This window comes from Salvelinus namaycush, chromosome 14 (genome assembly GCF_016432855.1).
Source record: "Salvelinus namaycush isolate Seneca chromosome 14, SaNama_1.0, whole genome shotgun sequence".
In the NCBI taxonomy this organism is placed as follows: Eukaryota; Metazoa; Chordata; class Actinopteri; order Salmoniformes; family Salmonidae; genus Salvelinus; species Salvelinus namaycush.
The window spans coordinates 11,722,705-11,748,459 of NC_052320.1; the positions used below are offsets into that span (position 1 = coordinate 11,722,705).

Below are 25,755 nucleotides of genomic sequence, written 5' to 3' on the forward strand. Positions count from 1 at the left end.
GCTTGGCTGTCGAAACGTTGGTAATTACATTTTTGCATCTGAGCTCCTAGAGTGTGCGGCTCTCCTTTTATTTTTAAGAGCAAAAACCAAGCCATGAGGTCGAAGGAATTGTCCATAGAGCTCTGAGACAGGATTGTGTCAAGGCACAGATTTGGGGAAGGGTACCAAAAAAATTCTGCAGCATTGAAGGTCCACAAGAACACAGTGGCCTCCGTCATTCTTAAATGGAAGAAGTTTGGAACCACCAAGACTCCCTCTAGAGCTGGCCGCACGGCCAAACTGAGCAGTCGGGAGAGAAGGGCCTTGGTCAGGGAGGTGACCAAGACCATGGTCACTCTGACAGAACTCTAGAGTTCCTCTGTGGAAATGGGAGAACCTTCCAGAATGACAACCATCTCTGCAGCACTCCACCAATCAGGCCTTTATGGTAGAGTGGCCAGACTGAAGCTACTCCTCAGTAAAAGGCACATGACAGCCCGTTTGGAGTTTGCCAAAAGGCACCTAAAGACTCTCAGACCATGAGAAACAAGATTCTCTGTTCTGATGAAACCAAGATTGAACTGTTTGGCCTGAATGCCACACGTCACGTCTGAAGGAAACCTGGCACCATCCCTACGGTGAAGCATGGTGGTGGCAGCATCATGCTGTGGGGATGTTTTTAAGCAGCAGGGACTGGGAGACTAGTCCAGATCGAGGGAAATATGAACGGAGTAAAGTACAGAGATCCTTGATGAAAACCTGCTCAGGACCTCAGACTGGGGCGATGGTTCACCTTCCAACAGGACAATGACCCTAAGCACACAGTTAAGACAACACAGGAGTGGCTTCGGGACAAGTCTCTGAATGTCCTTAAGTTGCCCAGCCAGAGGCCGGACTTGAACCCGATCGAACATCTCTGGAGAGACATGAAAATAGCTGTGCAGCGACGTTCCCCATCCAACCTGATCGCTTGAGAGGATCTGCAGAGAAGAATGGGATTAACTCCCCAAATACAAGTCTGCCAAGCTTGTAGCATCATACCCAAGAAGGTGTAATCGCTGCCAAAAGTGCTTCAACAATGTACTGAGTAAAGATGGTCTGAATACTTATGTAAATAAATATTCATTTTTTTTTTATATATATAAATTTGCAACAATTTCTAAAAACCTGTTTAATCCATTTTAGAATAAGGCTGTAACGTTATAAAAAGTGAAGAAGTCAAGCGGTCTGAATACTTTCCGAATGCACTGTACCAGTCATTTTACTTTCAAATCCATGTAGTAAAGTAAACTAGTAGACCCTTTGTGAGAAAGGAGCTATTAATTGAGACACAACGCTTGTGTAATGTCTCTTCATGACCACCAGAGGTCATTGCACTAGCTGCCTTCATGGTAGGAAAAGGCTATAAGTCCACAACCTGATGCCTAAACCGATATTTTATTTCATAAAAGTATTAAATGATGTTAAGGTTAGGGTCGGGGTTAAGGATTTGGTTAGGGTTAACGTAAAGGTCAGTTTTTAGGTTTTTGCTAGTCGGTTTAAGCGTCAGCTGTGTAGCCTCTCCATTCATGGTAGGATCTATTTACCGTGTTTTATGAGGTATGCTCATACATCATGTAATATTCTGTGTGTACGAAGTCTAATGTTACTTTACATTACAGGTGAAATATAAATGTGTACGTTCTTACCTCAAAATGCATATTCTGCTCCAGGAGTTGTTTGTACAGCACTTGGTCCTCCAGTATGTTGTAGCCATGTCCTATTCTCTCTGCTTTCAGGATCTCCACAGCCTGAAGAAGTCATGAGATATGGGTCATCAAGCAGTTTTGTAAAAATCCTCTCACGAACAGAACTACTGGCTATTCCTGGCAACATGTCTTTGGTTGCATAGTTGCCTGACATTTTAGAAATATGGCTTCCATAGAAAGTCATTCACATAGGCTAATGAAGGATTCCAGGGTGACGTGATATTGGATAGTGATGAACAGACTAGTGCGCTCTGTGTACTCAGTTGTTTTACTTGTTTCTATCTGACATACAAACCGTATTTACGTTCTTATAAAAGGGGAGATATGTTTTCACAACGCAGTGTCACTTATAACATGATAACAGTTCAGTGAGACGTTATGACGTACAGTACCAGGCAAAAGTTTGGACACACCTACTCATTCAAGTGTTTTTTTATTTGTACTATTTTCACCATTTGTAGAATAATAGTGAAGACATCAATACTATGGAATCATGTAGTAACTGAAAGTGTACAACAAAAAATGTTTTAGATTCTTCAAAGTAGCCACCCTTTGCCTTGATGACAGCTTTGCATACTCTTGGCATTCGCTCAACCAGCTTCACCTGGAATGCTTTCCCAACAGTCTTGAAGGAGTTCCCACATATGCTGAGCACTTGTTGGCTGCTTTTCCTTCACTCTGCGGTCCAACTCATCCCAAACCATCTCATTTGGATTGAGGTTGGGTTATTGTGGAGGCCTGGTCATCTGATGCAGCACTCATCACTCTCTCTTTCTTGGTCAAATAGCCCTTACACTGGAGGTGTGTTTTTGGTCATTGTCCTGTTGAACAACAAAGGATAGTCCCACTAATCGCAAACCAGATGGGATGGCGTATTGCTTGTTAACATGCTGGTTAAGTGTACCTTGAATTATAAATAAATCAGTGTCACTAGCAAAGCACCATCACACTTCCTCTTCCATGCTTCACGGTGGGAACCACACATGCAGAGATTATCTGTTCACCTACTCTGCGTCTTACAAAGACACGGCGGTTAGAACCAAAAATCTCACATTTGGACTCATCAGACCAAAAGGCAGTTCTCCACCGGTCTAATGTCCATTGCTTGTGTTTCTTGGCCCAAGCAAGTCTCTTCTTATTGGTGTCCTTTAGTAGTGGTTTCTTTGCAGCAATTCGACCATGAAGTCACGCAGTCTCCTCTGAACAGTTGATGTTGAGATGTCTCTTACTTTAACTCTGAAGCATTTATTTGGCCTGCAATCTGAGGTGCAGTCAATTGCAGATTTCTGAGGCTGGTAACTAATGAACTTATCCTCTGCAGCAGAGGCTGTGTCTTCCTTTCCTGTGGCGGTCCTCATGAGACAGTTTCATCATAGCGCTTTATGGTTTCTGCAACTGCACTTGAAGACACTTTCAAAGTTCTTAATTTTTCGCATTGACTGACCTTCATGTCTTAAAGTAATGATGGACTGCCATTTCTCTTTGCTTATTTGAGCTGTTCTTGCCATAATATGGACTTGGTCTTTTACCAAATAGGGCAGTCTTCTGTAAACCACCCCTACCTTGTCACAACACAACTGATTGGCTCAAACGCATTAAGAAGGAAAGAAATCCCACAAATCAACTTTTAACAAGGCACACGTGTTAATTGAAATGCATTGCAGGTGACTACCTAATGAAGCTGGTTGAGAGAATGACAAGTGTGTGCAAAGCTGTCATCAAGTTAAAGGGTGGCTACTTTGAAGAATCTCAAATATAAAATATATTTTGATTTGTTTTAACACGTTTCGTTTACATGAGTCCATGTGTTATTTCATAGTTTTGATGTTTTCACTGTAGAATAATAATGTAGAAAATAGTAAAAATAAAGAAACCCTTGAATGAGTAGATGTGTCAACTTTTGACTGGTACTGTAGGTGTTGCTGTTGTGTGTTGAGAAGTAGAGGAAGTCTTCGGTCAAGTTGAACTGTCATAGAAATATTTAATGGTCCCCAAAGGCTGTACAGGAAAGGGAAGCTCACCTCTTTCACCACAGAGGCAGGGCCTACCTCTCCAGCATGGACTGTTCTGTGGACCCCACATCTCTCTGCTTCCTGTCAACAAGGTCACTCACATCAACGCCAAGTTAACATGAGAAACATCTGGCTTTGACAGTTAGTCCCAACTGAAATACCTTCCATTGTATTGAAACTGTCATTATACATGGATGAACATAGTCATAACATGATTCCAAGAGCTCATGCTTCGGTAAAGAGAATGCGTTATTTTTTGCCAAAGGCTAGATTGGTAAGAATTGCATCTCACCAACATTTGAGAAATGTAAGGTCTGCTTTTGACAACCCAGCTCAGAATTTAAGACCTCTGAATCTAGAGCTTGTACAGTCATAGCTGTCTGTATTAGTATCAGCGTGGCACTCTACTAAGAGCATGTTCATTCTCCGACTCCTAGTGTTTGGAACTGGACTTCGTCACACTAATGATTTAAACAGATGTTAACATGTCCACATTTATCACTTCAGCCGCTGGTTGACCTTACCACAGTGTTCCCAGATGTTATCCTGGGGGGAATGATTGAATGGCTGTGTGTTTAATTCAGGAACCACCAGAGATAGAACAAACTACGCAGTTGAAACACTTAAGTGTTTAAGTGCATACTTTGGTGCATACTTTGGACAACTTGCCTAAATTTGGTCATGAACACGGTGAATAGTTTCACTGATTCAGTTATTGTTCTTGAGAGAGTTTTCTGTTGCAAGAAATTGCAGACCTCTCCAACTGTTTGTCTAAAGCGACCATCAGGTCTCCATTTATGGGTATATGTATAGAGAGTTAATGAGTTAAAAATCAAAGTTTATTTTTCACGTCAAATACAACAGGTGTAGACCTTACAGTGAAATGCTTACTTACCAATTGTGCGAAAGAAAAAGGTGTGTGTGTGTGTAGGTAAGTAAAGAAATAAAACAGTAAAAAGACATTTTGAAAATAACAGTAGCAAGGCTATATACAGACACCGGTTAGTCAGGCTTATTGAGGTAGTATGTACATGTGGGTATGGTTAAAGTGACTATGCATATATGATGAACAGAGTGTAGAAGTAGCATAAAAGAGGGGGTGGGACACAATGCAGATAGCCCGGTTAGCCAATGTGCGGGAGCACTGGTTGGTCGGGCCAATTGAGGTAGTATGTACATGAATGTATAGTTAAAGTGACTATGCATATAAGATAAACAGAGAGTAGCAGCAGCGTAAAAGAGGGGTTGGGGGGGGGCACACAATGCAAATAGTCCGGGTAACCATTTGGTTACCTGTTCAGGATTCTTATGGCTTGGGGGTAAAAACTGTTGAGAAGCCTTTTTGTCCTAGACTTGGCACTCCGGTACCGCTTGCCATGCTGTAGTAGAGAGAACAGTCTATGACTGGGGTGGCTGGGGTCTTTGACAATTTTCAGGGCCTTCCTCTGACACTGCCTGGTGTAGAGGTCCTGGATGGCAGGCAGCTTTGCCCCAGTGATGTACTGGGTCGTACGCACTACCCTCTGAAGTGCCTTGCGGTCGGAGGCTGAGCAATTGCCGTACCAGGCAGTGATGCAACCGGTCAGGATGCTCTTGATGTTGCAGCTGTCGAACCTTTTGAGGATCTCAGGACCCATGCCAAATCTTTTTAGTTTCCTGAGGGGGAATAGGCTTTGTCGTGCCCTCTTCACGACTGTCTTGGTGTGTTTGAACCATTCTAGTTTGTTGGTGATGTGGACACCAAGGAATTTGAAGCTCTCAACCTGCTCCACTACAGCCCCGTCGATGAGAATGGGGACGTGCTCGGAGTCCACAATCATCTCCTTAGTCTTGGTTACGTTGAGGGAGAGGTTGTTATTCTGGCACCACCCGGCCAGGTCTCTGACCTCCTCCCTATAGGCTGTCTCGTCGTTGTCGGTGATCAGGCCTACCACTGTTGTGTCGTCAGCAAACTTAATGATGGTGTTGGAGTCGTGCCTGGCCATGCAGTCGTGGGTGAACAGGGAGTACTGGAGGGGACTGAGCACGCACCCCTGGGGAGCTCAAGTGTTGAGGATCAGCGTGGCAAATGTGTTGCTACCTACCCTCACCACCTGGGGGCGGCCCGTCAGGATGTTCAGGATCCAGTTGCAGAGGGAGGTGTTTAGTCCCAGGTTCCTTAGCTTAGTGATGAGCTTTGAGGGTACAATGGTGTTGAACGCTGAGCTGTAGTCAATGAATAGCATTCTCACATAGGTGTTCCTTTTGTCCAGGTGGGAAAGGGCAGTGTGGAGTGCAATAGAGATTGCATCATCTGTGGATCTGTTTGGGCGGTATGCAAATTGGAGTGGGTCTAGGGTCTCTGGGATAATGGTGTTGATGTGAGCCATGACCAGCCTTTCAAAGCACTTCATGACTACGGACGTGAGTGCTACGGGTCTGTAGTCATTTAGGCAGGTTGCCTTTGTGTTCTTGGGCACAGGGACTATGGTGGTCTGCTTGAAGCATGTTGGTATTACAGACTCAATCAGGGACATGTTGAAAATGTCAGTGAAGACACCTGCCAGTTGGTCAGTACATGCCCGGAGCACACGTCCTGGTAATCCATCTGGCCCTGCAGCCTTGTGAATGTTGACCTGTTTAAAGGTCTTACTCACGTCGTCTATGGAGAGCATGATCACAGTCGTCCGGAACAGCTCATGCTCTCATGCATGTCTCAGTGTTGCTTGCCTCGAAGCGAGCATAGAAGTGATTTAGCTCATCTGGTAGGCTCGTGTCACTGGGCAGCTCGCGGCTGTGCTTCCCTTTGTAGTCTAATAGTTTGCAAGCCCTGCCACATCCGACGAGTGTCGGAGCCGGTGTAGTATGATTCAATCTTAGCCCTGTATTGACGCTTTGCCTGTTTGATGGTTCGTCGCAGGGCATAGCAGGATTTCTTGTAAGCTTCTGGGTTAGAGTCCCACACCTTGAAAGCGGCAGCTCTACCCTTTTAGCTCAGTGCGAATGATGCCTGTAATCCATGGCTTCTGGTTGGGGTATGTACGTACAGTCACTGTGGGGGGGGACGTCCTCAATGCACTTATTGATAAAGCCAGTGACTGATGTGGTGTATTCCTCAATGCCATCGGAAGAATCCCGGAACATGTTCCAGTCTGTGATAGCAAAACAGTCCTGTAGTTTAGCATCTGCTTCATCTGACCATTTTTTTATAGACCGAGTCACTGGTGCTTCCTGCTTTAATTTGTGCTTGTAAGCAGGAATCAGGAGGATAGAGTTGTGGTCGGATTTACCAAATGGAGGGCGAGGTAGAGCTTTCTACGCGTGTGTGGAGTACAGGTGATCTAGAATTTTTTCCCTCAGGTTACACATTTATAATGATAAGGTGTAAATTATTGGCTAGTTATAAAACAAATCAACCAATTGTAGGCCTTTTAAGGTCTGAGGTTCTGCAATAGGCCTAATAAAGATTGGTTGTACTTTAACTCTGTTATCTGACAACGGGTAGCCAACAGTGTCAAATGTGATTATTTTTTTTCATAGTGTCACATTTTAAATTCTTGTGCAAGTTGGAGGGTGATCTGCCACATTTTTAAGCAATAAAAATGAGCATGGTATGCTGCATGACAGCTTTCAGTAGGAAAGTGGTTAACCTCATATCCTGCTGAGGCTACCTATTGTCTTGTATTGGGGCCATGAACCATGCATGTATGGAAGAGTTGCCTACAGCACATACAGAATGAATTGGACACGAGGGTTCAAAGTTGGGCAGTGGTAAGTTACCTCATAGGCCATCCTGTGTCCTGGGTAGGCCTCACAGTTGAGTGACTCATCTCCTGCCAGATCAATAGCCACCACTCCATCCTTCTTGTACTTCTTACACAACTCCACCACGTCCATGGACCAGTCTGCGCAACGCAACAACACATTTATTACAGGACAGCAGCAACCCAGTGAGGTCAAAGACCCAGAGACAGGTCGTTTTAAAATGCAGGATGTTTGATTTGTGTGGATGTTTGTGAAATGTTTTCATGCTAGATCTATGACCTAAAGGTTATCTGAATATCTGCTGCTACGAATGAGAGACATTGTGAATCATGTCAAGCATCTCCGTGAAAGCTAGTGGAAAGCAATGGTTGTAAAGGTCAAATTGTTCAGTTCCAAACATAATGTTAACAAAAGCAGAACAAAAAACAAAACTGACAACAGAAAACTGTTCACTGGAATGTTTGCCTAAAATAGCCACTTGTATTTTGATTAATGTAATAACAAAAACAGATACTATGCTCTGTGAAGTCAGAAAGTTACATACAACCAAATTACTTTACTGCTGGCTCTATTCTGGACTGTAACATAGGAGATTTGGCTTGCAATTTTTAATTCAGTGATACATTACACAAATGAGTCCCTCTTTACTGTCTGCATTAGGGTCAGCAAATGGTGACATTAGCTAAGGAGAAGCACAGCATCACACCATCCTCACATATAGATCAACATCATTGAGTGGGGATGGAATGAAACAAGACATAGTCAGACGATGCCCAAAACAGGAAGTATAGCGAGTATTTTTGACTGGGAGATGTTTGGCCTGCAACTTAGTGTGATGAGGATCACAGACAGAGGACTACAGACAGGAAAACAGACAGAGGCAGACAATAAGGAGGGCCAGACAGACAGGACAGGACCGTGAGGGCATTACTTGGCATGTGGCGCATGCAGCATAGAATGGACCTGGCTATGATGTTGAATGCCTTCTCTCCCTCGGCCAGACCCTGGTTCACCAAGCAAACGACCTCATCTGGGCTCAAGTCACCTCTGGGGAAGAGAGTGAAATCAACACACAGAGAACTCTTCAATATGTTGTGATGTCACATTTTTTTATCTCTAAGAACAGATACCTACATGAACAATACAAGACTACTATATGGACATGCGCAATACAGTTCTTTGAGTTACTTGTGCTCTCCGATTGCAAAGTGACATCAATCACATAAAAGGCACACTTTTCTGTCAGCTACTTTGCCGGCTCAGAAACATATAGTATCATCCACGTACTCTTTTTGGTTCCATGGAATGGGTTCTACGTCAGTGTTAGCCAGAAAGTGTGGACTGTATCTGACTTCAACGTAGATCACCCCCTCTTTGGCTTTGTCCTCCACAAACTCATAGGCTATCCTCTTGATCGCCTCTCTGTCGCCACTGGAAAGGTCACAGAAAATCAGAGGAAGCCCAAGAGAAACAAATAAATATTTACTCAACTATGGCAGATAATGAATAGTATTAGTCACCAGCAAAGGCCCTACATTTGCTTTAGATTTCATTACATTATGCTCATCCAGTTACAAATGAAGATGTTGGAAGAAGCTATATTTCAATTTACGACACATAAAATACAGGAAACGTTCTAGGAACAGCCCATTGTTCTTTGCGTCTCTTCCCTCTTGGCTTACAGGTTTAGTAACAGGGTATTACAGGTTTAGTAACAGGGTATTACAGGGTTAGTAACAGGGTATTACAGGTTTAGTAACAGGGTATTACAGGTTTAGTAACAGGGTATTACAGGTTTAGTAACAGGGTATTACAGGTTTAGTAACAGGGTATTGCAGGTTTAGTAACAGGGTATTACAGGGTTAGTAACAGGGTATTACAGGGTTAGTAACAGGGTATTACAGGGTTAGTAACAGGGTATTACAGGGTTAGTAACAGGGTATTACAGGGTTAGTAACAGGGTATTACAGGTTTAGTAACAGGGTATTACAGGTTTAGTAACAGGGTATTACAGGGTTAGTAACAGGGTATTACAGGGTTAGTAACAGGGTATTACAGGGTTAGTAACAGGGTATTACAGGTTTAGTAACAGGGTATTACAGGTTTAGTAACAGGGTATTACAGGTTTAGTAACAGGGTATTACAGGTTTAGTAACAGGGTATTACAGGTTTAGTAACAGGGTATTACAGGGTTAGTAACAGGGTATTACAGGTTTAGTAACAGGGTATTACAGGTTTAGTAACAGGGTATTACAGGTTTAGTAACAGGGTATTACAGGTTTAGTAACAGGGTATTACAGGTTTAGTAACAGGGTATTACAGGGTTAATAACAGGGTATTACAGGTTTAGTAACAGGGTATTACAGGTTTAGTAACAGGGTATTACAGGGTTAGTACTGGGTATTACATGGTAGAAGTGTTTCTCTGAATGGCAGGAGGGTAATCTGATGGTAAATCCTCAGCACGCCACGCCAGGAGGACTATTACTGTCACAGAGAGAGCCAAGTGGCTGAACCAATGCTCCCTGTGACCCCTGACCTGAACTTGACTGGCACTGAGCCCTTCACTGCTACTGCTAATATGACTAACTGTCAGCAGGAGAATATGACTATCATTATCCCTGTATGATAAGGAAGGTAAAGGACATAAGATCAGCCTGTGTACAGTATTTGAGGGATGACATAGGGCAGGGGCCACCAATTACATTAAGCCGCGGGCCAATTCTTTTTTGAGTGGATGGTCCTGGGGCCGGAACATAATTCTAAATCATTTGTAGACCTACACTGCAAATTGACCGCAAGAAGCCCAAACATATATAGTATTTTCCTAAATTAAAATAACTTTGAGCTGATTTCCTGGGGATTTTACAGCCATTTATGTCCAACAACAAAAATCATTATTTATATATATTTTTTTTACTAATTTGGCTTGTGTTCCACCTATTGGGAAACCTGACATAGGGAATGATAGAATATTATAGTCATTTGTAATTTTCATTTGATTTTGAGTACGTATCATTCTGTTTTATAGTACACATTTCTGTAAAAGTCCCCGTGAAGCAATGGGTATTTTGGTTGGAGGGGTGGGAAATGTTTGCAAACTCAGTGGAACAGATATATCTAGCATCATTTCCCTTTCTGTTGCTTTTTTGACTTAACCAAGTTTCTGTTTCACATCACGATTGGAAAAAAGACCAGCATTTACACTAGAGGTGAATGGCTGTTTCTAACATGCCTGGTCTGAATGCTTGTTGTCCCTCCCCCTGACCTCCCTCTGTGCCGGTCTATCCGCCAACACACACAACAATTCTGCATGACCCAAACACAGCTAGCAAGTTCCCCATGTTGTTGTCGTGTAGGGGGGAAGCACCAGATGCAACAAAACAGGTTTTCAAGGGAAGGCCTTGCTAAAGAATGCTTCATTCAGCATAACTGCCAGCTGGCAGCTTCCCTGGCTGCTATTATAAACCATCATTGGGTCTTTTCATACTTGTTGTGGGCAGTGGTGTAAAGTACTTAATTAAAAATACTTTAAAGTGTTGTAGTAATTCGTTTTTGTACATTACTTCCTATTTATACTTTTACTCCCCTACATTCCTAATGAAAATAATGTGCTTTTTACTCCATACATTTTCCCTGACACGTAGAAATACTTGTTACATTTCGAATGCTTAGCAGGATAGGAAAATGGTCCAATTCACGTACTTATCAAGAGAACATCTCTGGTCATCCCTACTGCTTCTGATCTGGCGGACTCACTCGAGCGTGCCTCTGGCTATCCGTACATTAAAATAAGAAAATCGTGTCGTCTGGTTTGCTTAAAATAAGGAATGTGAAAATGTATACTTTTTGCTTTTGATTCTTAAGTATGTTTTGGCGATTACATTTACTTTTGATACTTAAGTATATTTAAAACCACATACTTTTAGTCAAGTAGTATTTTACTTGGTGACTTTCACTTATACTTGAGTAATTTTCTATTATGGTATCTTTACTTTTACTCAAGTATGACAATTGGGTACTTTTTCCACTACTGGTTGTGGGAAGTTACTGGTTAGTCTGGTATGGAGCTGAACCATCACAGAAAATGTTGTCTTTTAATACATTGTTTAGTTTCAGCAGTGGGTGAGATTTGAGTTTAGATTTTACTATGATTGTTGCTTTTTTCAAAAGTACCATCTTGGGGTCAAAATGTGAAATATGTTGATAGCTTTAGGGTTAAATATAAGCTAGTATTGTAATGGGAACGATATCTATAACGACCAATTAGACTCTGTAAATTCAGTTGGTTGCCACAGACACACCTGCCTGCATCATGACCTGCTCCTGCATTACATCCACTCAGTAACCAGGAAGAAGACCAATCAAGAATGGTCTTAAGTGTTCTTTACAAGCTTGTTGATTGTATTGCTGGCAACACCAATTAATCGCCGTCATACCAGTACATAGACTCTCGACTTCCAACACCATGTAACTGTCGGTAACAGAAATGTTTGTGTTTGCCAATTTTAACCGCACACTTGTTGTTTGTGTACATGGATTTTAGAATGTCGTATGTTTTTCCCCCAACACCACTTTCCATCAATTTGTATTGCAGACCCTCATGCCAAATTGAGTCAAAAGATTTTTTGAAATCAACAAAGCATGAGAAGACTTTGCCTTTGTTTTGGTTTGTTTGTCAATTAGGGTGTGCAGGGTGAATACGTGGTCTGTCGTAAGGTAATTTGGTAAAAAGCCAATATAACATTTGCTCAGTACACTGTTTTCACTGAGGAAATGTCTGCTGTTAATGATAAGGCAGAGGATTTTCCCAAGGTTGCTGTTGACGCATATCCCACGGTAGTTATTGGGGTTAAATTTGTCTCCACTTTTGTGGATTGGGGAAGATGCTAGAGTTAAGGATGATGTTAAAGAGTTTAAGTATAGCCAATTGGAATTTGTGGTCTGTATATTTTATAATTTCATTGAGGATACCACCAACACCACAGGCCTTTTCGGGATGGAGGGTTTGTATTTTGTCCTGTAGTTCATTCAATGTAATTGGAGAATCCAGTGGGTTATGGTAGTTTTTAATAGTTGATTCTAAGATTTGTATTTGATCATGTATATGTTTTTGCTGTTCTTTGTTATAGGGCCAAAAAGATTGGAGAAGTGGTTTACCCATACATCTCCGTTTTGGATAGATAACTCTGTGTTTGTTTAGTGTTTTCCAATTTTCCCAGAAGTGGTTAGTCTATCGATTCTTCAATTACATTGAGCTGATTTCTGACCTGCTGTTCCTTCTTTTTCCATAGTGTATTTCTTTATTGTTTTAGTGATTCACCATATTGAAGGTGTAAGCTCAGGTTCTGGGTCTTTATGTTTTTGGTTGGACAGGTTTCTCAATTTCTTTCTTATGTTTTTGCATTCTTCATCAAACCATTTGTCATTGTTGTTCATTTTCTTTTCTGTTTGAAATGTTTAGATTTGATAGGGAAGCTGAGGTCAAATATACTATTTAGGTTTTCTACTGCCAAGTTTACACCTTCACTATTACAGTGCAATGTTTTGGGTTTGAAGGGATTGAATTTGTTGTTGCCTAATTGTTTTTTGGTAGCTTGCCACACTACTTTCCTTCCATCTATAGCATTTCTTAATATTATTCAGTTCCTTTGGCTTTGATGCCTCATGATTGACCATGGCTCTGTTCAAGTAGACTGTGATTTTGCTGTGTTCTGATAGGTGTGTCAGTAGGCTGACTGAACGCTCTGAGAGACTCTGGGTTGAGGTCAGTGATAAAGTATTCTACAGTATTACTGCCAAGAGATGAGCTATAGGTGTTCCTACCGTAGGAGTCCCCTCGAAGCATATCATTGAGTACGTACATACCCAGTATGCGACAGAGCTGCAGGAATTGTGACCTGTTTTTGTTGGTTATGTTGTCGTAGTTAGGGGTGCATATGGGGGACGGACTGTTGTAATCTCCATGTAGGTGATTGTCCCTGTGGTGATGGTATCCGGTTCTTGTCCAGTTCTGGCATTTAGGTCGCCACAGACTAGTACATGTCCCTGGGCCTGGAAATTATTGATTTCACCCTCCAGGATGGAGAAGCTGTCTTCATTAAAGCATGGGGATTCTAGTGAGGGGGTATATGTAGCACACAGGAGGACATTTTTCTCTGTTGAGATTCCTTGTAAAATGTTCCTGTTTTGATTAATTTAATAGAGTGAGTTACTGTAGGTCTGCTCTATACCAAATTAGCATACCCCCTGAGTCCCTTCCCTTTTTCACACCTGGTAGTTTGGTGGATGGGACTACCAGCTCTCTGTAACCTAGAGGGCAACCAGTGGGTCCATCTCCTCTATACCCTGTGTGTGTCTCTCTCTACCCTGTGTGTGTGTCTCTCTCTCTTGAGACCCTCCTATCCTGTAACACAACCAGTATGAAGTAAACTAACCCTGACACTCATTTATTAAGGTATTTGTCAAACTCTCACTCTTGAGTTTGACGTCCCTAGCTTGTTCCCAGATCTCTTTTTGCTGTTTTACCAATTCCTATGGTCATTGTTATGCTATTGGCACAAATAGATCTAGGTCCATGAAAACCCCTCTCTGTGATAATGATAAGAAAACCCCTTCCAGCATCGGGAAACACCCTTCCAGCACTGTTAGCTGATGTGGGCTAGTTGATCTGGACATTTCTGACAAGGTATGCAATGACTAACATGACAAGAGGAACTGGTGATGCACTACCCAATTTCAAAATTCTACTATTACAACTTTCAAGAGTGAGTTGAAAGCAGGACAGAGTTCCTTTAAAAAGGTGGTTCACAGTTTGGGAACCACTGTGCTAAATTACTAAAATGTAAATGAAACCAAAAGCTCAGGTGGTTAGTACAGTAGTCAGCATCTATTTATCTCATATCTATCTTTATGTTCAGTGTACTTACGCAATGACGTGCATGTACTCTGCGAACTTGCCGAGGAACTCTGTGAGCGTGGCAGGCTGGTGCACCACACAGATGTGTGTCATCTCCTTCACTGTGCATGCAGGCAGGGTAATCCCACGTCGCCTGGGACAGACAGAGGACTTTAAAAGTACAATCAGCAATATTTCGCTACAGCTGTTCAATGTTCATTTCTCTAGGTTGAAAATGAAAGGAGACCAGGCATTTGCCATTAGGCCCCCTAGACTTTGGAATGGTCTGCCAGATTTAGTGCCTCTTTTTAAATCTCTGCTGAAGACACACTTTTATAAAGATGCTTTTAATATATGATTTCAATGTATTATTTTTATTAATTGTATTTTTAAAATTCTCCTTCCTACTATCTTTGTTTGTTTCTTAGTACTTTTAATTGATTACTTTATGTGTATCACTATGGTACTTGTATTGAAAAGCGCTATACAAATAAAATAATAATAATTATTATTTCAATTAATTATATTAAGGACTTAAAGACATTTGCTAGTTCAAAAAGAGCACCATAACTATACCTACATGTTCCAAACACAAACACTGAAAGAACATCGTATGTCACTTGAACCTAATAGCCTTTTTGTGAAGGGTAATTGGCCATTCATGATTCAAGAGAACTGGCAAAACCAATTTTAACACATTATTTAACTATAAGAAAAATGCTAAGAACTCAACAGGTTTATGAACTTACTCGGCAACGTCTAGGATCGTCTCCACACGGATAGCGCCATCAAGATGCACATGCAGCTCAATCTGAAGATAAAAATATGACAAAATAATTATAATAAAAAACAGAATGTACTTTAATACGCAGTACGCATGACTGGGCACCGAACATAGTGCAGTCAGTAAAAAGGCCAGTGATGCCAAAGAAGGTTCAAAGAAGAGCAACTGAGTGCTCTTGCCCTTTTTATAGCCACGAGTTACACTGACAGATGAAAGTGCTAAATCTTGTCAGCGCCACTATTACATCACTATTACTCCGAGTGCCCTTACCTCCTCCCTGTAGGCTGTCTCGTCATTATTGGTGATCAAGCCCATCTACTGTTGTGTTGTCTGCAAACTTGATGATTGAGTTGGAGGTTTGCATGGCCACGCAGTCGTGGGTGAACAGGGAGTACAGGAGAGGGCTGAGCACACACCCTTGTGGGGCCCCAGTGTTGAGGGTCAGTGAAGTGGAGATGTTGTTTCCTACCTTCACCACCTGGGGGCGGCCCGTCAGAAAGTCCAGGACCCAGTTGCACAGGGAGGGGTTGAGACTCAGGACCTCCAGCCTGATGATTAGCTTGGAGGGTACTATGGTGTTGAATGCTGAGCTGTAGTCAATGAACAGCATTCTTACATAGGTATTATTTTTGTCCAGATGGGATAGGGCAGTGTGCAGTGCATTGGCGATTGCGTCATCTGTGGACCTGTTGGGTCGGTATGCAAACTGAAGTGGGTCTAGGGTGGCCGGTAAGGTGGCGGTGATATGATCCTTGACTAGACTCTCAAAGCACTTCATGATGACAGAAGTGAGTGCTACGGGGTGGTAGTCAATTAGTTCAGTTATCTTTGCCTTCTTGGGTACAGGAACAATGGTAGCCATCTTGAAGCATGTGGGGACAACAAAATGGGATAGGGAGCGATTAAATATGTCCGTAAACACACCAGCCAGCTGGTCTGTGCATGCTCTGAGGACGCAGCTAGGGATGCCGTCTGGGCCAGCAGCCTTGCAAGGGTTAACATGTTTTACTCACGTTAGCCACTGAGAAGGAGAGGGGGGGAGGGGGCGCAAACTTTGTTGGCGAGCCGCGACGGTGGCACTGTATTATCCTCAAAGCGGGCAAAGAAGGTGTTTAGTTTGTCTGGAAGCGTGACGTCGGTATCCGTGATGTGGCTGGCTGTTTTTGTTTTTGTAATTTCCTGTAGAACATGCCACATACGTCTCATGTCTGAGCCGTTGAATTGCGACTCCACCTTGTCCCTGTACCGGCATTTCGCTTGTTTGATTGCCTTGCGGAGGGAATAACTACACTGTTTATATTCAGCCATATCGCCAGACTTCTTTCCATGGTTAAATGCGGTGGATCGTGCTTTCAGTTTTTCCACGAATGCCGCCATCCATCCACGGTTTCTGGTTAGGGTAGGTTTTAATAGTCACAGTGGTTACGTCATCTCCAATGCACTTGTTTATGAACGCACTCACCGAGTCAGTGTATAGATCAATGTCATTCTCTGAGGCTGACTGGAACATATTCCAGTCCGCGTGATCAGTCCAGCGTTGAATGCTTTTCGTCACTGGTACATCCTGCTTGAGTTTCTGCCTATAAGCCGGCACGAGCAAGATGGCGTCGTGGTCAGATTTGCCGAAGGGAGGGCGGGGGAGGGCTTTGTATGCATCGCGGAAGTTAGAGTAGCAGTGGTTGAGAGTATTAGCCCTACTTGTCGTGCAATCAATATGCTGATAAAATTTAGGTAACATTGATCTCAAATTTGCTTTGTTAAAATCCCCAGCTACAATAAATGAAGCCTCCGGGTATATAGTTTCCAGTTTACATAGAGTCAAGTGAAGTTCCTTGAAGGCCATCTTGGTGTTCGCTTGAGGGGTAGGTAGAATGGCCGGCATTTGATTGTAAGGAATGCTAGGTCAGGTGAGCAGAAGGACTTGAGTTCCTGTGTGTTGTTATGAACGCACCGTGAGTTGTTAATCATAAAGCATACACCCCCGCCCTTCCTCTTCCCAGAGAGGTGTTTATCTCTGTCGGTGCGATGCATGGAGAAGCCCGGTGACTGGACCAATTCCGACAACATATCCCGAGAGAGCCATGTTTCTGTGAAACAGAGAATGTTAAAGTCTCTGATGTCTCTCTGGAAGGCAACCCTTGCTTAATTTACGTATACCTTGTTGTCAAGAGACTGGACATTGGCGAGTAGTATACTCGGGAGCGTTGAGCGATGTGACCGTTTACGAAGTCTGCCCAGAGGACCACTCCGTCTGCCCCTTCTGCATCGCCGTTGTTTTCGGTCAGCTGCTGGAATTAGATCCATTGTCCTGGGTGGTGGTCTGAAGAGAGAATCTGCTTCGGGAAAGTCGTATTCCTGGTCGTAATGTTGGTAAGTTGACGTTGCTCTTATATCCAATAGTTCTTCCCGGCTGTATGTAATAAGACTTAAGATTTCCTGGGGTAACAATGTAAGAAATAATACATAAAAAAACGAAGTACTGCATAGTTTCCTAGGAACGCGAAGCGAGGCGACCATCTTTGTCGGCGCCATCTCATCTCAATTTACTGTCCACAATCAACTATGTGAACGTACAGTATAGACTGACCCTGTGTTATGTTTTTCTAGCACAACCTCTTGGACATACGCGTACAATCTTTGGCACAGAATTGGTCTACTGTATCAACCTGCATGCTATCTTGCAACTGGTAGCATTCAGGTTGAATCTTAACTCCGCTATCATCCAGAAGGCGAGGTCAGTACAGGTGCATCAAAGCAGGGACCGAGAGACTGAAAAACAGCTTCTATCTCAAGGCCATCAGACTGTTAAACAGCCACCACTAACATTTAGTGGCCGCTGCCAACATACTGACTCAACTCCAGCCACTTTAATAATGTGAATTGATGGAAATTATGTAAAAATGTATCACTAGCCACTTTAAACAATGCCACTTAATATAATGTTTACATACCCTACATTACTCATCTCATATGTATATGTATATACTGTACTGTATATCATCTACTGCATCTTGCCATCTTTATGTAATACATGTATCACTAGCCACTTTAAACTATGCACTTTTATGTTTACATACCCTACATTACTCATCTCATATGTATAGACTGTACACTATACCATCTACTGCATCTTGCCTATGCCGTTCTGTACCATCACTCATTCATATATCTTTATGTACATATTCTTTATCCCTTTACACTTGTGTGTATAAGGTAGTAGTTGTGGAATTGTTAGGTTAGATTACTTGTTGGTTATTACTGCATTGTCGGAACTAGAAGCACAAGCATTTCGCTACACTCGCATTAACATCTGCTAACCATGTGTATGTGACAAATAAAATTTGATTTGATTTGATTTAACTGTTTGAACACAACAACTATTTCTCACTAGATGTCACCTTACGGAATTTAAGGAAACACTCAGTTCCTGTGAAACATTTAGTTCCTTAGGAAAAAAGTAGAGCCTGTCTAAACACTCCATACATTCAGTAGCTATACTAAATTCAAATTTAGAGCCCTGAGGTAGGCTACATAGTGTTCTACACACCCGAGTAAAACTACATCAAAGTACACTGAACTGCCTTTAAGAACTTACAGCAGCAGCTGTAATCTTGTCTCACAAAACCCTTAGCTTTTGTGTTAGGTTTCACTAAGTCAATACACATGTTTTATTCAATTTCCAGCACATTACACATTATCCACCCACACACTCACTCATCATCTGTCTGCAATTCTTGGCAGAATGATGCAGTCATTTTCCCCCCACGTGTACTCAGCTTCCTCTGCCTTACAGAGTGCCTATAATGCATCGCTATGGTTCTTTGTCGACAACCACGTTGTACACTGACTCTGAAAACATGTCAAGGGTGTAGGTCTCACATGACTTACTGCATCTCTATTCAGTCCACTTTGGAATAACAATGGATATGTACACTACCGTTCAAAAGTTTGGGGCCACTTAGAAATGCCCTTGTTGTTGAAAGAAAAGCAATTTTTTTGTCCATTAAAATAACATCAAATTGATTAAAAATACAGTGTAGACATTATTAATGTTGTAAATGACTATTGTAGCTGGAAACTGATGTTTTATGGAATATCTACATAGGCGTACAGAGGCTCATTATCAGCAACCATCACTCCTGTGTTCCAATGGCACGTTGTGTTAGCTAATCCAAGTTTACCATTTTAAAAAGGCTAATTGATCATTAGAAAACCCTTTTGCAATTATGTTAGCACAGTTGAAACTATTGTTCTAATTAAAGAAGCAATACAACTGGACTTCTTCAGACTAGTTGAGTATCTGGAGCATCAGCATTTGTGGGTTCGATTACAGGCTAAAAATGCTGTGTACAACTCCCTTCACAGAACAGAGTAAACTGGCTCTAACCAGAATAGAAAGAGTGGGAGGCCCCGGTGAACAACTGAGCGAGAGGACAAGTACATTAGTGTCTAGTTTGAGAAACAGACACCGCACCTGCCTCTTTGTTTGACATCATGGGAAAATCAAAAGAAATCAGCCAAGACCTCAGAAAAAAATTATTGTAGACCTCCACAAGTCTAGTTCATCCTTGGGAGCAATTTCCAAACACCTGGAGGTACTACGTTCATCTGTACAAACAATAGTACACAAGTATAAACACCATGGGACCACGCAGCCATCATACCGCTCAGGAAGGAGATGCGTTCTGTCTCCTAGAGATGAATGTACTTTGGTGCGAAAAGTGCAAATCAATCCCAGAACAACAGCAAAGGACCTTGTGAAGATGCTGGAGGAAACAGGTACTAAAGAATATTTTTTCACAGTAAAACGAGTCCTATATCGACAACCTCAAAGGCCGCTCAGCAAGGAAGAAGCCACTGCTCCAAAACCGCCATAAAAAAAAGCCAGACTACGGTTTGCAACTGCACATGGGGACAAATATCGTACATTTTGGAGAAATGTCCTCTGGTCTGATGAAACAAAAATAGAACTGTTTGGCCATAATGACCATCATTATGTTTGGAGGAAAAAGGGGGATGCTTGCAAGCTGAAGATCACCATCCCAACCATAAAGCACGGGGGTGGCAGCATCATGTTGTGGTGGTGCTTTGCTGCAGGAGGGACTGGTGCACTTCACAAAAGAGATGGCATCATGAGGCAGAAAAATGATGTGGATATATTGAAGCAACATCTCAAGACATCAGTCAGGACATTAAAGCTTGGTCACAAATGGGTCTTCCAAATGGACAATGACCCCAAGCATACTTCCAAAGTTGTGGCAAAATGGCTTAAGGACAACAAAGTCAAGGTATTGGAGTGGCCATCACAAAGCCCTGACCTCAATCCTATAGAACATTTGTTAGCAGAACTGAAAAAGTGTGTGTGGGCAAGGAGGCCTACAACCTGACTCAGTTACACCAGCTCTGTCAGGAGGAATGGGCCAAAATTCACCCAACTTATTGTGGGAAGCTTGTGGAAGGCTACCTGAAACGTTTGACCCAAGTTAAACAATTTAAAGGCAATGCTACCAAGTACTAATTGAGTGTATGTAAACTTCTGACCCACTGGGAATGTGATGAAAGGAATAAAAGCTGAAATAAATAATTCTCTCTACTAGTATTCTGACATTTCACATTCTTAAAATAAAGTGGTAATCCTAACTGACCTAAGACAGGGAATTTTTACTAGGATTAAATGTCAGGAATTGTGAAAAACTGAGTTTAAATGTATTTGGCTAAGGTGTATGTAAACTTCTGACTTCAACTGTATGTGTGTGCCTCCCTGTGTGTGTGTGTGTGCGTGTGTGTAGAGTCTTGAAGAGGACCGTGTTTAAATACATACACAGATCAGGTCTATGACAGCTGTTTCAGTCATTTACAGATGAAGTAATCTTCTGGCATTGTGGTAACAACTCATTTCCTCATGGGCTATTCTTCTGTGGTTTCCTACTTTACTAACCATGACCAATACAAAGCATATACCCTGTTTCATCTATCAACAGGTATACATGTAATGGAAGAAACTGTTATTAATCATCTGTGTTCTTGTAGTTATAAATGTGTGTCTATAACAGCACGACAACCTTATTTTGTTTGTGTCACAGCCATCATTACACAACTTTACGTAACAGCCCTGATACTGCACGTTTTCACAAAATGCATGCATCATTTTATAGACAATTAATACTCAAACAATGCGACATGTTGTGTAATGTATAGTCATTACATAAATTAATATAGTTCTGTTTCTGTTGCATGGATAGTTGAGGTCAGGCTCATCACGTCCCATACATTCAGTTATTGGTAGATAATCAAGATGTTATCAATGTCATTCAAAGTCACTCTTCAAGGTTGTCCATCCCTGTTTACTGTATTACTACACACACACACACACACACACACACACACACACACACACACACACACACACACACACACACACACACACACACACACACACACACACACACACACACACACACACACACACACACACACACACATTACTCTTCTTGTTATCAGCTATCAGCTCCTCCCCCTGTGCATGTTCTGCTGACTCAGGACCATGACACCAAAGGGCACTATTGTTTGTGTGCTGGTGCTTATGGGTGGTATATGTTCAAGAAGACTTAGGATTATTTACTGAAGTGTCTTTCTTACCCCCGGGCCAGTATCTTGTGTCTCGGACTAGGAGTGCTGATCTAGGATCAGGTCCCTCCTGTCCATGTTATACAGTGGGGCAAAAAAGTATTTAGTCAGCCACCAATTGTGCAAGTTCTCCCACTTAAAAAGATGAGAGAGGCCTGTAATTGTCATCATAGGTACACTTCAACTATGACAGACAAAATGAGAAAAAAAATCCAGAAAATCACATTGTAGTATTTTTTATGAATTTATTTGCAAATTATGGTGGAAAATAAGTATTTGGTCACCTACAAACAAGCAAGATTTCTGGCTCTCACAGACCTGTAACTTCTTCTTTAAGAGGCTCCTCTGTCCTCCACTCGTTACCTGTATTAATGGCACCTGTTTGAACTTGTTATCAGTATAAAAGACACCTGTCCACAACCTCAAACAGTCACACTCCAAACTCCACTATGGCCAAGACCAAAGAGCTGTCAAAGGACACCAGAAACAAAATTGTAGACCTGCACCAGGCTGGGAAGACTGAATCTGCAATAGGTAAGCAGCTTGGTTAGAAGAAATCAACTGTGAGAGCAATTATTAGGAAATGGAAGACATACAAGACCACTGATAATCTCCCTCGATCTGATCACAAGAACGGTGAGCAAAAATCCCAGAACCACACGGGGGGACCTAGTGAATGACCTGCAGAGAGCTGGGACCAAAGTAACAAAGCCTACCATCAGTAACACACTACGCCGCCAGGGACTCAAATCCTGCAGTGCCAGACGTGTCCCCCTGCTTAAGCCAGTACATGTCCAGGCCCGTCTGAAGTTTGCTAGAGAGCATTTGGATGATCCAGAAGAAGATTGGGAGAATGTCATATGGTCAGATGAAACCAAAATAGAACTTTTTGGTAAAAACTCAACTCGTCGTGTTTGGAGGACAAAGAATGCTGAGTTGCATCCAAAGAACACCATACCTACTGTGAAGCATGGGGGTGGAAACATCATGCTTTGGGGCTGTTTTTCTGCAAAGGGACCAGGACGACTGATCCGTGTAAAGGAAAGAATGAATGGGGCCATGTATCGTGAGATTTTGAGTGAAAACCTCCTTCCATCAGCAAGGGCATTGAAGATAAAACGTGGCTGGGTCTTTCAGCATGACAATGATCCCAAACACACCGCCCGGGCAACGAAGGAGTGGCTTCGTAAGAAGCATTTCAAGGTCCTGGAGTGGCCTAGCCAGTCTCCAGATCTCAACCCCATAGAAAATCTTTGGAGGGAGTTGAAAGTCCATGTTGCCCAGCAACAGCCCCAAAACATCACTGCTCTAGAGGAGATCTGCATGGAGGAATGGGCCAAAATACCAGCAACAGTGTGTGAAAACCTTGTGAAGACTTACAGAAAACGTTTGACCTCTGTCATTGCCAACAAAGGGTATATAACAAAGTATTGAGATAAACTTTTGTTATTGACCAAATACTTATTTTCCACCATAATTTTCAAATAAATTCATTAAAAATCCTACAATGTGATTTTCTTAATTTATTTTTCTCATTTTGTCTGTCATAGTTGAAGTGTACCTATGATGAAAATTACAGGCCGCTCTCATCTTTAAGTGGGAGAACTTGCACAATTGGTGGCTGACTAAATACTTTTTTGCCCCACTGTATAACATGGACAGGAGGGACCTGATCCTAGATCAGCACTCCTAGTCTGAGACGTTTCATGAACACGGACCCTGAGCTATGTCTTTATTACCCCTGGCCTCCTGAACTAATGTCCTCATGTCTGAGCAGCACACACACACACACACACACACACACACACACACACACACACACACACACACACACACACACACACACACACACACACACACACACACACACACACACACACACACACACACACACACACACACACACACACAGTATATATGTGGTAGTAGAGTAGTGGCCTGAGGAAACCCACTTGATGTGTTGTGAAATCTGTTGTGTAATGTAATGTTTTTAATTGTATAACTGGCCTTAATGCTGCTGTACTCCAGGAAGAGTAGCTGGTTCCTTGGCAGGAACTCATGGGGATCCATAATACATACAAATCAATCGAGCACTCACTAGGCATTCTCCACCTACTGCGGATGTGCCCTTGATCAAGGCAACTTAACCCCTAACCTGCTCCAGGTTCACTGCTCTGTGGCTGACCCTGTGCTGCTCCCAGCCTGTTGTGTGTTGTTGTCTGTATGTTGTGTGTACGTTGTGTGTTGTCTGTACGTTGTCTGTACGTTGTGTGTTGGGGCTGGGGACTCTGACAGCAAAAACAACCACATTACTATTGTCTCTGAATAATGGAACAGTAAAATATTGTATTGTTTTTGTGTTGCCCCTCTATAGGAGACACAGTGTGTGAATTGAATTACACTGTCCGGGTATCAGGAAGAGCAGCTTGCTTACCCTTAATCTCTCGTGGGCAGATTCTAAATGAGACATTACTTTTGGGTAACCAAGATTCATTTACCCTCTACATCAGTTTAAAAAGGCAACACTGGAACAAGTAGAGTAGCCTACTGCTTATAATCAAAGACAAAGTAGCTTTAACAGCCAAACTATCTTATTACTGGTGTTTTTGGTGCATTTGTCCACCATTAATATTTAAACAATGGTATATATGTGTTATATAGGCCTACAGTGTCACCCCGTGTCTATTTGATACTCTCAACACAGCCAGTAGTCTTCATGGGCTTGACACAATCAATCTGGCTCCACCAGTAAATGCACCTGCCAATCCCACCACCCTGAGCCGCCTCTAGCCTTCCGGGGGCGCTAGGCGATATTTTTGCCATGGGGCGGAGAACATTTAGCAGTTTTAAAGCAAATTTCCTGCCGTTCTACACATTTTGTCATGTTCACATGATATATGTGTGAGAGTGACTAAGTAAATCAACATGCCCTGCGTGCCTGGTTGGTAATTTGGTGATAATTAGGCCTCATATAAGGGTTAGATAGCTGGCTAGACTACCTCACCTAGCAATCTAAAAGCTTTGAGTGACTGACATAAGTGGAAATATACTGATACTCTAATTTGGTGCCCTACGCCTAGCGCGCTTAGTCTGCCTATAGAAAGAGGCGGCACCACCAATGCTCATCCATAATTACAGTGAAATGTTATCTAATGCTCAACGTATTACATGCTATGTAAAACCCAAGTGAGTGTGAAAATACCACACAACACTTTAGAAAATGTATCAATAGAAAATGCATCTAGTTAGCATCTTCTTAAAACGTTTAGCTAGGTATTGATGCAAATGAATAGGCTACAGGAACGGCCCACAGATGGCACAACAGTTCATCAATAGTAGCTTACGCTCCCTTTCTACTTTTCGTTTCTTCTAACCAGGTGCTTCCTTGATTTTAGAAGTTAGAAACAAATGAAAGAGCGTCGTCAAACCCTATCATTACCGAGCGAAGTACAGCCTACGCGGTGACAAGTTTGAGAAGGAATAATAGGATAATGAATAAATAGTTACAAAGTGGTTGAGAAGGAGAGTAAACAGGATAATGAATAATTTAATGCAACTGTCATTTTGCCTGATACATCGTCAAATACAACTTACCTTTGGTTTGTTAAATACTATTTGTTCAGTGAAGTGTTCTGCCATTGTGAAGGCTCTCCTGTGTCTGCCGGTGAATGTGAAAGTGCTGATAGCGCAGAATGAGAGGCGCAACTTCAAGCTTGTCACGCCCAGGACTCGAATAGCGTTCAGCACTACCATTATATACATGTCTAGCTCGCATTGGACATGGGACACGCCTTGATCCTACCCCCAACAACAGCATGCAATTAGGCCTATTGTCATAAACGTGCTAGCAAATCGAGTTTATCTACCGTTATACTATAGAAGGTATTGTAACCAGATAATTAGGTCTACAGATACATTTTCACGGTAACAATGTTTCCACGGTGTAAACAGTAGACTAGTTGTG

General features: G+C 42.3%; 1 protein-coding gene across 1 annotated transcript in view; it reads right to left on the reverse strand.

Moving 5' to 3' along the window:
* LOC120058845 (adenosine deaminase-like) overlaps nucleotides 1–25,498 on the reverse strand; it is a 29,184-nt gene extending 3,686 nt beyond the window's left edge. The window contains exons 1-8 of the mRNA XM_039007584.1: nucleotides 25,386–25,498; nucleotides 15,130–15,191; nucleotides 14,412–14,534; nucleotides 8,771–8,914; nucleotides 8,415–8,530; nucleotides 7,499–7,623; nucleotides 3,749–3,820; nucleotides 1,668–1,769 (exon numbers count right to left, since the gene is read on the reverse strand). Coding sequence (XP_038863512.1) covers nucleotides 1,668–1,769; nucleotides 3,749–3,820; nucleotides 7,499–7,623; nucleotides 8,415–8,530; nucleotides 8,771–8,914; nucleotides 14,412–14,534; nucleotides 15,130–15,191; nucleotides 25,386–25,430 — 789 coding nt within the window. The 5' untranslated portion in view covers nucleotides 25,431–25,498. The remainder of the gene's footprint in view (nucleotides 1–1,667; nucleotides 1,770–3,748; nucleotides 3,821–7,498; nucleotides 7,624–8,414; nucleotides 8,531–8,770; nucleotides 8,915–14,411; nucleotides 14,535–15,129; nucleotides 15,192–25,385) is intronic.
* Nucleotides 25,499–25,755: the final 257 nt, after the last annotated feature.